This window comes from Hypanus sabinus, chromosome 10 (assembly GCF_030144855.1).
Source record: "Hypanus sabinus isolate sHypSab1 chromosome 10, sHypSab1.hap1, whole genome shotgun sequence".
Taxonomy (NCBI): Eukaryota; Metazoa; Chordata; class Chondrichthyes; order Myliobatiformes; family Dasyatidae; genus Hypanus; species Hypanus sabinus.
Window position 1 is genome coordinate 81,755,562 of NC_082715.1, and position 14,660 is coordinate 81,770,221.

General features: G+C 36.9%; 1 protein-coding gene across 1 annotated transcript in view; it reads right to left on the reverse strand.

Moving 5' to 3' along the window:
* Positions 1-13,889, reverse strand: part of col21a1 (collagen, type XXI, alpha 1) — a 192,301-nt gene extending 178,412 nt beyond the window's left edge. Inside the window, exons 1-3 of the mRNA XM_059983461.1 lie at positions 13,873-13,889; positions 10,471-10,553; positions 6,532-7,092 (exon numbers count right to left, since the gene is read on the reverse strand). Of these exons, the coding sequence (XP_059839444.1) occupies positions 6,532-7,092; positions 10,471-10,553; positions 13,873-13,889 (661 nt within the window). The remainder of the gene's footprint in view (positions 1-6,531; positions 7,093-10,470; positions 10,554-13,872) is intronic.
* Between the last annotated feature and the right edge of the window lie 771 nt (positions 13,890-14,660).

Genomic DNA, 14,660 nt, shown 5'->3' on the forward strand with positions numbered 1-14,660 from the left:
AAATTTTTTTCCAAACTATACATAGAATATAGATTCAGGAAAGTAGGAAGGACAGTATTTTAAAAAGTTTCTAACCTGTAATTATCTAAAGAAATAGGATCTAGGTAAATTATATTTGTTAGATAATTGTTCTAAGGACATGAAACAATTATCCAAAAATAAATCACAAAATCGTAATATACCTTTAGTTTTCCAAGTCAAATAGGCTTGGTCCATAATAGAGGGATAGAAAAAAAAGTTAGATTTAATAGGACTTGCTAAAATAAATTGATTCAACCCAAAAAATTTCCAAAATTGAAACCATATTCGTAAAGTGTATTTAACTATTGGATTATCCAATTGTTTATACAATTTAGGAAGAGCAAAGGGAAGCGAAGTCCCTAAAATAGAACCCAATGAAAACCCTTGTACAGATTTACATTCAAGATTTACCCAATGAGGACTTGAAGTTAATCCAAGTCATATAGCCAAAATTTCAAATAGTGGATATTAATTGCCCAATAATAAAATCTAAAATTTGGCAGTACCAGACCACCCTCCTTTTTAGACTTCTGTAAATATCTTTTACCTAGCCTAGGATTGTTATTCTGCCATATATATGAAGAAATTTTAGAATCAACACGAACAAAATAAGATTTCGGAATAAAAATTGGTACCGCTTGAAGTAAGTATAAAAATTTAGATAATATATTCATCTTGATAGCATTGACCTGACCTATCAATGACAAAGACATTGGTGATCAATTGGTAAATAAATGTTTAATCTGATCAATTAAAGGTAAAAAATTAGCCTTAAATAAATCCTTATTTTTTTGTAATTTTAATCTCTAAATATATAAAATTGTCGGTAACCAATCTAAAAGGTAAACGTCCATAAATTGGAACCTGCATATTTAAAGGAAACAGTTCGCTTTTATTAAGGTTCAGTTTGTAACCCGAAAAATTACTAAACTGAGCCAACAAAGATAAAACTGCGGGGATAGATTCCTCAGGATTAGAAATATATAATAATAAATCATCTGCATATATTGATAGTTTATGTATCTCATTCCCATGGTAATACCAAAAATATTAGGTGATTTTCGAATAGCAATTGCTAAAGTTTCCAGAGCAATATCAAATAGTAATGGACTAAGAGGACAACGTTGCCTGGTGCCCCAAAATAAGTGAAAAAAGAGAGATCTTTGATTATTAGTAATAGCCGAAGCTACTGGGGTATGATATATCATTTTAATCCAAGATATAAATCTCCAACTAAAATTAAATTTCTCAAGCACAGTAAATAAATATGGCCATTCAACTCTATCAAATGCTTTCTCAGTGTCTAATGAAATGACACATTCTGGAGTACTACGTGAAGGAGTGTAAACAAGATTCATTAATCTCCTAATATTAAAAGAAGAGTAATGGTTTTTAATAAATCCAGTTTGGTCCACAGATATAATTTGAGGTAACACCCTCTCCAACCTAGTCATCAATATTTTGGAAAAAATCTTAGAATCTACATTCAACGAAGATATCAGTCTATATGATGCTCAATCAGTAGGATCTTTATTCTTTTTTAAAATTAAAGAAATAGAAGCCCTATAAAATGATTGTGGTAATTTACCTAATCTAATTGCTTCTTTAAAAACTCTACCTAACCAAGGAGAGAGAATAGAAGAAAAACACTTAAAGAATTCTACTGTCTAACCATCTGGACCTGGTGCTTTACCAGAATTCATTGAAAAAATAACACCTTTTATTTCTTCATCTGTAATGGGAGTTTCTAATATTAAACGTTCTTTGGGTGATAGTTTTGGAAAATTCAATGTCCTCAAAAAGTCTTTTCTTCTTGACTAGATTTTCAACAGTCTTTGTATACCACAGTTTCTGTCCCCTACCATCCTTTTCCTGTCTCATCGGAACGTAGCTATGTAGAACGCCACACAAATATCCCCAGAACATTTGCCACATTTCTGCCGTACATTTCCCTGAGAACATCTGTTCCCAATTTATGCTTCCAAGTTCCTGCCAGATAGCTTCATATTTCCCCTTACTCTAATTAAATGCTTTCCTAACTTGTCTGTTCCTGTCCCTCTCCAATGCTATGGTAAAGGAAATAAAATTGTGATCACAGGAGATAGAATTGTGATTCCTTTGCACCTACTTATTAATGCAAATATCTAATCAGCCAATAATATGGCAGCAACTCAATGTATAAAAGCATGCAGGATTGGTTAAGAAGTTCAGTTCTTGCTCAGATCAAACAACAGAATGGGGAAGGAATATGATCCAAGTGACTTTGACCATGGAATGAGTGTTGGTGCCACTCGGGTGGTTTGAGTATTGAGTACTGTACCTCAGAAACTGCTGATCTCCTGCAATTTTCATGCACTACAGTTTCTAGAGATTATAAAGAACAGAGCAAAAAAAAAAATCAAGTGAGCATCAGTTCTGTGGGCAAAAAATACCTTGTTAATAAAAGAAGTCAGAGGAGAATAGCCAGACTGGATGGCAAGGATAACTCAAATATCCACACATTGCAACAGTGGTGTCCAGAAGAGCATGTCTAAATGTGCAACATGTGGAACCTTGAAGTGAATGGGCTACAACAGCAGAAGACCATGAACATATGCTCAACAGCCACACAAGGTACTTAATACACTGGCCACTGACTGTAATGCATAAGAAGGGCATTTGTTTTCCAAATTGATTTTGAGGTTTGCATAATATTTTCATCTGATAAGGCAATCCACCTTGATAGACTTAATATAATATAAATTCATCTGGAAATAACAAAAAAGGTGTATTTGTCGGTACACTTTTATCCATTTCTAAAGTCTACCCCCAAACCACTATTATATTGGATTTAACTATAAGATTTTCATGCAGGTTGTCAATGCCTTTTGGAATTAAAGCACATCATGTTGCAGAGCTTTCCAGCTGCTACTTGGATGCTACATTCTAAAAAAAAAGTGAAAAACCAATCTAGCAGTAGCTTTGGCACCCCTAGCATCTAAAAACTATTTGTCTTCCAAGTTGCTTGCTGGGTTTGTACATATATACTCAGTGGCCACTTTATTAGGTACACCTGCACACCTGCTCATTAATACAACTATTTAATCAGCCAATTATGTGGCAACAACTTAATGCATAAAAACATGCAAACATGGTCAAGAGGTTCAGTTATTGTTCAGACCAAACATCAGAACGGGGAAGGAATGTGATAAATTACTTGGACTGTGAAATCATTGTTGGTGCCAGAGAGGGTGGTTTGAGTATTTCAAAAATGGCTGATCTAGAATTTTCATGCACAATAATCTTTAGAGTTTACAGAGAATGTGCAAGAAACAAAAAAACATGACAAATGTTAGAGGAGAATGACCAGACTAGTTTCAGCTGACAGGATGGTGATAGTAATTCAAATAACTATGTTACAACAGTGATGTGCAGAACAGCATCTCTGAATACCCAATGCATTGAATCTCGAAGTGGATGAGCTACAGCAGCAGAAGACCACGGACATACACTTTGTGACCACTTTATTAAGCATAGGAGGTGCTTAATAAAGTGGTCTCCATGTGTATGTGTGATTGGCATGCTAGGAATTCCAAGCTTTAGCTAACCAAAATATATTAAGTATTTGTTATTTAGACAATTTTCTTTTTTATTTTTACTGGTATCTTGCCTAATTTCATATTTCATACTGTCTGCTATGTTATGCCCATTGCAGACCTATGGACTAAGATTAATTTGTTGCATTAGCATCTGGTATAGAGCCTGTAATATACAGGGTCTCAAGATGCTCAAAGAATTGCAGACTCAGCTAACTCTATTCCGGGTGCAACCCTCCTAACCATCAAGGATTTTTTCAAGAAGGTACTTCCTCAAGAAGGCGGCAATAAAGATCGTCACGATTCAGAACATTCCCTCTTCTCATTATTACCATCAACAAGAAGATACAGGAGCTTGAAGACCCACACTCAATGATTCAGAAACAGCTTCTTTTCCTCTATCAAGTTTCTCCACCATATTATTCATTTCTTTATGTAATATTTAATTAATTTGTAATTGAAAGTAATTGTTGCTGCAAACAAATATTATATAAGAATATGGTAATAAACCTGATTCTCATTCTAAACTGTCCCTTTGCAACTCTGATCTTTGAATTCTCTCCCCATTTAGAAAATCTATACCAAAATTTATAACCTTTGCCTAAGCAGTATTCCATTTGCCATTTCTTTACCCACTCTTTTAACCAATTCAAGTCCTTCTGCAGATTCCTTGCATCCATGACATTACCTGCCCTTCCATCTATCTTGGTATCATCTGCAAACTGAGCCACAATGTAATCAGTTCCTTCACTGAAATCATTAATGCATAAAGTGAAATTCTATGGTCCCAATACTGACCCTTAAGAATTCCACTTGTTACCAGCTGCCATTTTGAAAAGGAACCCTTTATCACCACTATGACTTCACTATATTTGAACTTTGCCTCTAACATCACAGGCTCTTGCCTTGTTTTGCTGTCTTGTACCTTGTCAAAAGCCTTCTGAAAATCCAAGTAAAATAACATCTGCTTACCTTCCCTTGTTTAACTTGCATGTTATCTGCTCAAAGAATTCTAACAAAGAGTCAGGCAAGATCTCACCTTAACCAAACAAATTAACAGAATACTTGCAAGTATTCTGAATTTCATCTAGGACAATGAACTCTAACATCTTACCAATGACTGAGGTCTGGCTAACTGGCCTAAAATATCCTGTTTTTTATTCCCCTTTCTTTTAAACAAGGGTGCCACATATGTGATTTTCTAATCCTCTGGGACTCTCTCTGATTCTAGTGATTCCTCAAAGATCACTACTTGTGCCTCCACAACCTTTCCAGCTACTTTTTCAGAATTTTGGGGTGTAGTCCATCTGGACCAGGTGATTTGTCCACCTTCAGACTTGGCAGTTTCCCTAGCACCTTTTGCTTAGTAATAGCCATTACACTCACCTCTGCTCCATTACACTGCTGAATTTCTGGCACATAACTGGTGTCTCCCGCTGTAGATGATGATACAAAGTACTTACTTAGCTCATCCGCCTTTTCTCTGTTCCCCATTACTACTTTCCCAACACCATTTTCAAGTGGTCCAATGTCCATGCTAACCTCTTTCTTTCCCTTTATGAATCTAAAAAATAAATCTTTAGGAATCTACTTCTAAATGATTGGCTAACTTACCCTTGAATTTCATCTTCCCCTCACTTACAGATTTGTTTAAAATTCCTAATCTTCTAGCATCCACTAATCTTTGTCATATTGCAAACCTATCACCAAGAAGGACAAATGCAGTAGATGCACTAGAATCCTATCACTTGCACATACCCCTCCAAGTTGCTGAAGCATGGTATTTCTAAGTCCACTGTTCTTCCCTCTCTATACCAATGACTGTGTGGCTGGCCTCAGCTCAAATGCCATCTATATATTTGCTGATGATACAACTTTGGTTGGCAGAATTTCAGATGATGGTGAGATATATCAGCTAGTTGAGTAGTGTCATAGCAACAACCTTGCACTCAATGTAAGGCCAAAGAACTGATTTTGCACTTCAGAAAGGGAACATATGACAGTCCTCATAGAGGGATCAGAAACGGAAAGAGTGAGCAACTTCAAATCCCTGGGTGTCAATATTTCTGAGGATCTATCTGGACCCAAATTATAGCTGCTATAAAGATGGCACAACAGTGACTATATTCATTAGGAGTTTGAGGAAATTAGGCACAGTATGTTACTAAAGATACTCACAACTTTATACAGATGTACTCTGGAGAGCACTCTAACTGGCTGCATCACTATCTGTTATTGGGGTGGGAGGGGCTACTGCACAGGATCAAAATAAATTGCAGGGAGTTGTAAAGTTAATCATCTCCATCATGGGCACTAGCCTCCTTGGTATCAAGGATATCTTCAAGGAATGATGCCTCAAGAAGGTAGCATCCATCGTCATCCATCATGACCTCATTGCCCAGGTCAAGCCTTGTCCTCATTGCTACCATCAGGTAGGAGGTACAGAAGCCTGAAGGCACACCGTCAACAATTCAGGATCAGCTTCTTCCCCTCTGCATCCAATTTCTGAATGGACATTGAACCCATGAACACTATCTCACTCCTTTTTTACTTCTGTTTTTCCAGTACTTATTTAATTTAACTATTTATTATATACATTTACTGTCATTCATTTTTTCTCTATTATTATGTATTGCATTGTACTGCTGGCACAAAGACAACAAATTTCATGATATATGCCGGTGATATTAAACCTGATTCTGCCCTATTTGGTTTTAACTGAACAATAGGCCATACAGATTACATAATATTTTGATGAACATATTATCACCGTGGCTACTGAAGCATGATCAATCTAATGTAATATAGTGCATATATTTTTATCTTCATGCTTTCTTCACAGTAATGAATGAGCATTATCATATTTTTAAATATCATGACTGGACATTTTGTAAACTAAAGGGTTGAAGTAACTTTGTAATAATGTGTTTCTTACCTTCGCATAGTTTCTGTTTCATTATTTCTCTAATTCTGGAGATACCAGAGTAGTCCTCTACATAGAACACATAGGTAGATGATGGCTTATTAGCAATTGCTTGAAGCTCGGCATCTTCTATTTCCTGACCAACCCCAATTGCAAATAATATAATTTTCCTTTTCCTTGCTTCCTCTGCTGACTCTTTCACATCATCCTGAGATTTTCCATCCGTAAGTACAATTGCCACTTTAGTAACTGTATTAGCAGCCCTAGTCGAGGTAGCAAACACGTTATTAACTCCAAATGTTATGGCTTTTCCTGTCCTAGTGTTTCCACCCCTATATGAGATGGCTGCCATTGCTTCCATTAAGTCTTCATTGGACCCATGTTCTTCCAATGGGATTTCTAGCAAAGGATCATCACTATATTGCACAACACCAACTTGTGTAAAGGCTGTCCCTATTTCAAAACTGCTAGATATATTAATAATCCAGTTTTTGACTATTTCAAAATTATCCGGTCCTACACTGAAGGAACCATCCAAAATGAAAACTAGGTCATTTGGAGCAGTACGACAGCCTAGAAGAAAAAAGAGAAATATTATTGCTAAAAAGGAGCAACATATATATTGCACAGTTTGGAGTCAACAATAGGATTTTCACTATAACTTAACAATAATTTTAAAGATTTGAAATATTTTAGCAGTTGTAAATTTAAAGATTACACCTGTTCTATATTTCCACTTGTGTTTGACCTTAAAGGCCATGGTAGTTGTGAATGTCTAAAGTAAAAGCTACAAACATTTTTACACATTGTTTTTGGGGAAAAAAAAAACATGGTCTAGCATCTTTTATTTTGAAAGTTTCACAGAAAAATAGAGAAATCTATATTACTAAGAACACATAACCCAGCAACTAAACTACATTTAAAATGGTATATTGATGGGCTAGTATGTAACAGATTAATGATCACATTTTCAAAGGATAATCACTACAATAATACATGATTTACAAGGCCGGGACATAATGTGTTACTGAATTACCCTTGTATTCTCAAAAGCCTTTCAAGTCATAATTGTGGAGGAGGCAAATGAAAATAAGTAAGTCGGACCAGAGTGAGAACCTGGGTCATTGGTGGCAGGGGGTTGGGGTGTGAGAGGATTTGGCATCAAAGTGGGAGGGGATGTGGGGAACAGTATAGTGATATTCTGCCAGGCATCAGGTGGGCAACCTGGTATCAGATCAATGTGGAATGGAAGTGTTGTAAAGCTGCACTGTCTACGTGCATGTTATTCTATGCATCAAGAACCAGGATCAAATTTATGGAAGCATACCGTGCAACAATAATGAAATGCAGACAGGTTCCAGATAAAATGTAATTGCATTTCTCTAACCCTTCGACCTTACTTAGAAGAAACAATAGCAATGTTTAAGGGAGATTTAAGTGGGAACATGAATAGGCAGGGAATACAGGGATTCAGGCCATGTGCAACTAAACGGTGTTAGTTACATTAGCATCATGGTCAGCACAGATGGGCTGAAGGGCTTATTCCTGTGCTGCATTGTTCTTTGTTAAAGTATTACTAAAATTTTAAAATAATAATAGTTTTATAAAGGAGATGGTCAGAATCCAGCTGTAAGATTCCAACTCGGGGAATCAAAAAACAAGAGCCTAAAATAAATCAAATTGAAAATTCAAGGGAAACCACTTTACCTAAATAATGGGGAGAAGCATGGAGCTCTCATCTGTACAGGATACTTGAGTTGAAAAGCACCAGGGAATTTGAGAATAAATTAAGTATACACAAAGTGCACAAGGAACTCAACAAGCAGTCAGCATTTATGGAGAGGGATAAGCAGCCAGGCTGAGACACTTCATGACTTGCAAGCTTCTAGCAAGTCAACTGGCTGGAAACCTTAGGAGTGCAACCTTAATGCACCTCCATTCCACATTGATCTGCTGTCAGATCCTTCCTAATGCCTGGTAGAATATCATAATGCACTTCCCACATCCCCTCGCACTGCTGCCAAATTCTCTCATATGCTATCCTCTCCCAGCATTTTGTGTGATTTGCTTTAGATTTCCAACATTTAAAGAATCTCTTGTTTTAGTTAGGGAATATTAGTTAAATGTCTAAGGGAAATTAGAGTATTGAGATAGAATTAGAGTGCTGTGGGTGAAGGAAATTTACCAAAACAAACACAACAACAGAGTAGCTATTCCAAACAGCCATAGTGTAAAGTCTCTGTTCTATGTAATTAGTATCCGAAAAAAACACCAATCACTAATTTCTCTTGATTTTCTATCACAACATACTCTTAAAAAAAAGCTTCTACAGTATTGCATTTTGTTAAATTGATTGTGGCAAGGTGACCAATTGTCAAGAACTTCAAGGCAATTTTATTTGCATCAAGGTCATGAATATAAAGAATACTAGCTTACCTATTCTGTTGTTCTACCTATGATTATGTTAACACCTGGACACAATTTAGGAAGGGAGGGTCAACAGAAAGGAATTTTACTAGTTTCCTTCCAGTTTATTGTTAATATGATGATTAAGTGAGGTAATTAGATGCATTTCCTTTATTATTATAGAATTTTTCTGTACATGCTGCAATTAGGCAATGAGGCTCAAAATGTAGCAAAAGTTTTACTGCAATATTCCTATAAATATGGCCACACTCAATGTGCATAACAACTAAGTGCTGCTTGGTTTAATTAATGTTCTTTTTCACTGTTTAACTCTGTGAAGTCACAGAATAGAATACTGTATGTCAGATACTCTATACTAAATTATAATGTTTTCCAGTGGGCCTATGTATATATAAGCACATACTGGAAAATTATACATTTCTAACAGAATTTTCTGCTCAACTGGACAAAAGTAGACCATAGAGTACATTTATTTCGTTATTTTCTTTATTTTTGGCTGGTCACAAAGATGAAAAGGGCAATATTGTTATTTATTCTTATACCTAATGGCCAGTTTACCTAGGCTGCAAATATGATAAAGTAACTGCTTTAAATTTAATGTTGAAGAGAAGAAAACTTGGACACCTTTCCAAATATTTTTGCTTTGATGATGGGTTCATACCTAAAATAATAATCTAATTTCTCTTTCAAGATACTGATTTATTTGTTGTGCTTTCACTGTTTTTTGCTTTTAGTTCAGATTTTCGATATCCACAGTAGATTTCTCTATAAAATAGATCTGCACATATACTGACTGACACTTCTAAAATTAAGTTAGTCAGTTGCTTACAGCTGGCCATGAAATATTTTGTTAATAGATTGGTTGGTGTGTAATTCAGTAACATGAAGTCCAGGATATACCATGTTTTTTTTTAGTTTGATTTCTAAATTAGCAAGTGACAATAGAGTATAAGATTAGTAATTGAGCTGTGAGATTGGCAGTCATATTGAGGATAGCAATGAGGTTTACAGATGAGCTTTAATTTTGATTGTCGCTTAGTGCAATTGGTGATCATGAAGTACGACAGGAGGCATGGTTTCTTAGAGTAAGGAACAATTGTGAGAAAAGGATTGTTAGTGGTTTTGGTGGAGGTACCTATCAGTGTTTGGGTTGGCATATTGTTTGAAACAGTGATATGAGCCTGGTCAGTAAATCAGTGTATTGGGGTGAGGGCCGGCAGAAATTCATGGCAGACAAAATTTGAGAATTTAGATTGGGGGCACCTGAAATTCCTATGGGAAGAAGAGAGAAAGGGGCTTTTAGGAGACCCAGTTAGAAATCATCTTAATGGTGTCAGGTTTCTGGTGCCTGTCTCAAAATGGTTTGCAAAGTCCTATTTAAATTACACAGAGGCAGGCCCCATGTGTACAGTGAGACATAAAACAGTAAGATGTTTCACTGCTTGGCTGGGTCATTCATCAACCTGGCGAGCTGCTAAATGCCACAATAAATTCAAAATTCAATACAAAGTATTGGTTTCTTACTGGATCGTACATCATCTTCCATAGCTGTACTGACTTCTTGCAGCAGTAGAAACAGAAAACCTTGCAGGATAGGATTCATGGTTTTTTATATTCAATGTCCATGTACACATCAAAAACTGAAAATAAAAAAATGGCAAGGGCTAAGCATTATACTTACATGAAATAGCATCTTACATATTCTTTCAAGAATGAAAATAAAAATGTTTGGAATTCTCATTCTCCTCTGAGCTTTGTCAGTGGAGTTGGAAGACATTCAAAACCTGGAATGAATCTTTGTTGAATACTACTTGTAAATCCTGAAATTATTCTGACAGGAAATTTTTCATCAGTGAAGAAAATATGAACAAATATTTCTAGTAAAGCAACTCAGAACAGATGAAAAATCACTTAGTCAAATCTAATAAATTTATTTGAGCCAGTTTTCTTTGATGATAGTTCTTATCAATTTAATTATTAATCAAAATCTAAAAATAACCTAGAGTACTGTCCTGATTGAAAAAAGCAATTCCATTTTAATCCAGCCCCAGTTTATCTTTAAAAATGATTATGCATCTGCAGATGTACAACAGGATTTACTTGAGAGTAGATTAAGATACTAATTTTACGCAGGGCTCTTTTCATCTGATTTCCCACTACCCCTATGGCAATAATACAATAAGATATTGGGAGTTCCACAGCACAAAATTGTAAAGTATAGCACTAAGTCCTGATGAAAGCTTTTGGCCCGAAATATAAACTGTATGTTTCCTTCAATTTTTGCTTCCTTGACCTGCTGAGATCTTCCTGCATTTTGTGTGTATTGCTCAAGATTTCTAGCACCTGCAGAATATCTTGTGTCAGCTAAATACCTCCAAATCTCTCTTAAATCAGACCATAGAATTAACGATTATTAACTCAAATGTGACAAAAGCATGCTACTTACCATATTAAGGAGTTTAGCATTAAATCCCAAAGAAGCTTGTGTGGCCGTGAATAGCAAAGTATAAAACTGCATGCTAATCCTAATTCAGGAAAATAAGTGTTTTCACAGTGTACTCTCAGATACTATATTAGTCTTAAGTATATTTGGTAGTCATTGCTTTGACTCTCACCAGTGCAAAGAAAAGAGATAACAAATAGTGCAAACAAATGACAATTCCCTAACAGAAATAGTCAGGGAGCACTTTGGTTCCGGTTTTAGGGTTATGATGGAAGATGACAGGACACATCCACAGGTTTGCAATAAATGACCTGGATGAAGAAGTAGAAGGGATGGGTTAGTAAGTTTGCTGATAATACAAAGGTTGGGGGTGTTGTGGATAGTCTGGAGGATTGTCAGAGATTACAGTGGGACATTGATAGGATGCAGAACTGGGCTGAGAAGTGGCAGAAGGACTTGCAGTGTGAAGTGACTGATTTTGGAAGGTCCAATTTGAAGACAGAATGCAATATAAATGGTAAGACTCTTGGCAGTGTGGAGGATCTGAGAGATCTTGGGGTCTGTGTCAATAGGACACTCAAAGCTGCTGCACAGGTTGACAGTGTTGTTAAGACGGTGTATGGTGTGTTGGCATTCATCAACCATGGGATTGAGTTCAAGAGCCATGAGGTAATGTTACAGCTATATAAGACCTTGGTCAGACATCACTTGAGTACTGTGTTCTGTTCTGGTCACCTCACTACAGGAAGGATGTGGATACTAGAGACAGTGCAGAGGAGATTTACAAGGATATTGCCTGAATTGGAGGGTGTACATTATGAGAACAGGTTGAGTGTACTTGGCCTTTTCTCGAAGTGATGGAGGATGAGAGGTGACCTGATAGAGGTGTATAAGATGATGAGGGGCATTGATCGTGTGGATAACCAGAGGCTTTTTCCCAGGGCTGAAATGGCTAACATGAGGTGGCATAGTTTTAAGGTGCTTGGGAATAGGTACCAAGAGGATGTCAGGGGTAAGGTTATCACACTGAGGTGGGTGCGTGGAATGCACTGCCGGTGGCAGTGGTGGAAGCAGATACAATAAGGACTTTTGAGAGCCTCTTAGATAGGTACATGGAGCTTAGCAAAATAGAGGGCTATGTGCTAGGGAGATTCTAGGCAGTCTTTAGAGTAGGTTACATGGTCAGCACAACATTGTGGGCCGAAGGGCTGTAGTTTTCTATGTTCTATGTTAGGGTCCTAAATTGGAACATGGCTAATTTTAGGGAAATTAGGCAGCAGCTGTCAGAGGTCAAATGTGTAAACCTGTTTAAAGGGAAAAGAATAAATCAGAATCAGGTTTAATAAAACCAGCATATGTCGTGAAATATGTTAACCTTATGGCAATACAATGCAATACATGATAAATATAGGAAAAAACTGAATTACAGTAAGTATGTATATGTATATATATATATAAATACTGTAGTTAAAATAAGTTAAGTAGTGCAAGTACAGAAATTTTAAAAAAAGTAGTGAGGTTGTGCACATGGATTCAATGTCCATTTAGAAATTGAATGGCCGAGGGGAAGAAGCTGTTCCTGAATCACTGAGTGTCTTCAAGCTTCTGTATCTCCTTCCTGATGGTAACAATGAGAAGAGGGCATGTTTTGGGTGGTGGGGATCCTTGATGATAGAAGCCACTTTTCTGAGGCATCACTCCTTGAAGAAGTCTTGAATATTACAGATGCGAATACCCATGAAGGAGCTTTGACAAGTGTGAGGCTTTTAAAAGTGTGATATTAAGAGCCTAATGCATCATGTTCCTGCCAGTTGTGTCAGGGTTTACATGCTATAATGAGATACAAAATGAAGTCAGGCTGTATCACCAACAACAGCACATCCCTTCATGATGAGCTTAATGCATTCTACACACATTTTGAATAGAAGGTGTTCAGCATGTCACCACCCATCACAACAGCCTCAAGTGCACCTGAATGGTTGCAAATGTAAAATCAGTTTCTGGAGAGTAAACCTGCAGAAAGGATCTGGCCCTGATGGTGTCCTTGGCTGTGTCTTTCGATCTTGAACAGATCAGCTGATGGAGATATTTGCAAATACCTTTAATCTTTCCCTGCTTCAATCTGAGGTGCCCACTTACTTTAAGAAGACCACCATCATTGTGGTACCTTAAGAAAATAACATAGTGTGCTTTAATAACCCCCAATATTGGTGTCATCTGCTAATTTTGCTGACCCAGTTAACCACAATATCATCCAGATCATTGATATAGATGACAAACAACAACGGACCCAGCACCAATCCTTCTCGTCACACTCCACTAGTCACAGAGCCAACCATCTACTTCCACTTGCTCGCTTCTCCCACAAAGCCAGTGTCTAATCCAATTTACATGAATGCCGAGCAACTGAACCTACTTGACCAATCTCACCTCACCTGTCACGAAGGATGGTTTAAATATCCCTGCAGGGGCCCTTGAAATTTCTGCACTTGCATCCCATAGCGTATGAGGGAACACCTTGTCAGGCCCTGGGGATTTATCCACCCTAATTTGCCTCAAGACAATAAAAACCATCCTCCTCTGTAATCTGCATAGGGTCCATGACCTCACTGCTGCTTTGACTCACTTCTGTAGACCGTACGCATCTCATGAGTAAATAGAAATGCAAAAAATCCATTCAAGATCTCCTCCATTTCTTTTGTCTCCATGCATAGACTGCCGTTCTGATGGTCCAGAGGACCAATTTTGTCCCTTGCAATCCCTTTGCTTTTAACATATTGGTAAAATCCTATAGGAATCTCCTTCACCTTGTCTGCTAGGACAACCTCATGCCTTCTTTTAGTTCTCCTGATTTCTTTCTTAAGTGCTTTCTTGCATTTCTTGTACTCAAAAAGCATCTAATTTCTTCCTACCTGCCTACATCTGCTATGCACCTCCTGTTTTCCTTAACCACAGTTTCAATCTTTCTTGAAAACCAAGCTTCCCTACACCTGATTTCTTTACCCTTTATTCTGACAGGCACGTACAAGCCTTTTCACTCTCAAAATTTTTCTTTGGAAGGTGTCACACTTACCAAGTACACCTTTGCTAGAAAACAACCTGTCCCAATCCACACTTGCCCGATCCTTTCTAATATCATCAAAATTGGCCTTTCTCCAATTTAGAATCTCAATCCATGGACCAGACCTATCTTTTTCCATATTTACTTTGAAACTAATGACATTATGATCGTTAGATGTAAAGTGTTCCCCTGCACAAACTTTTGTCACCT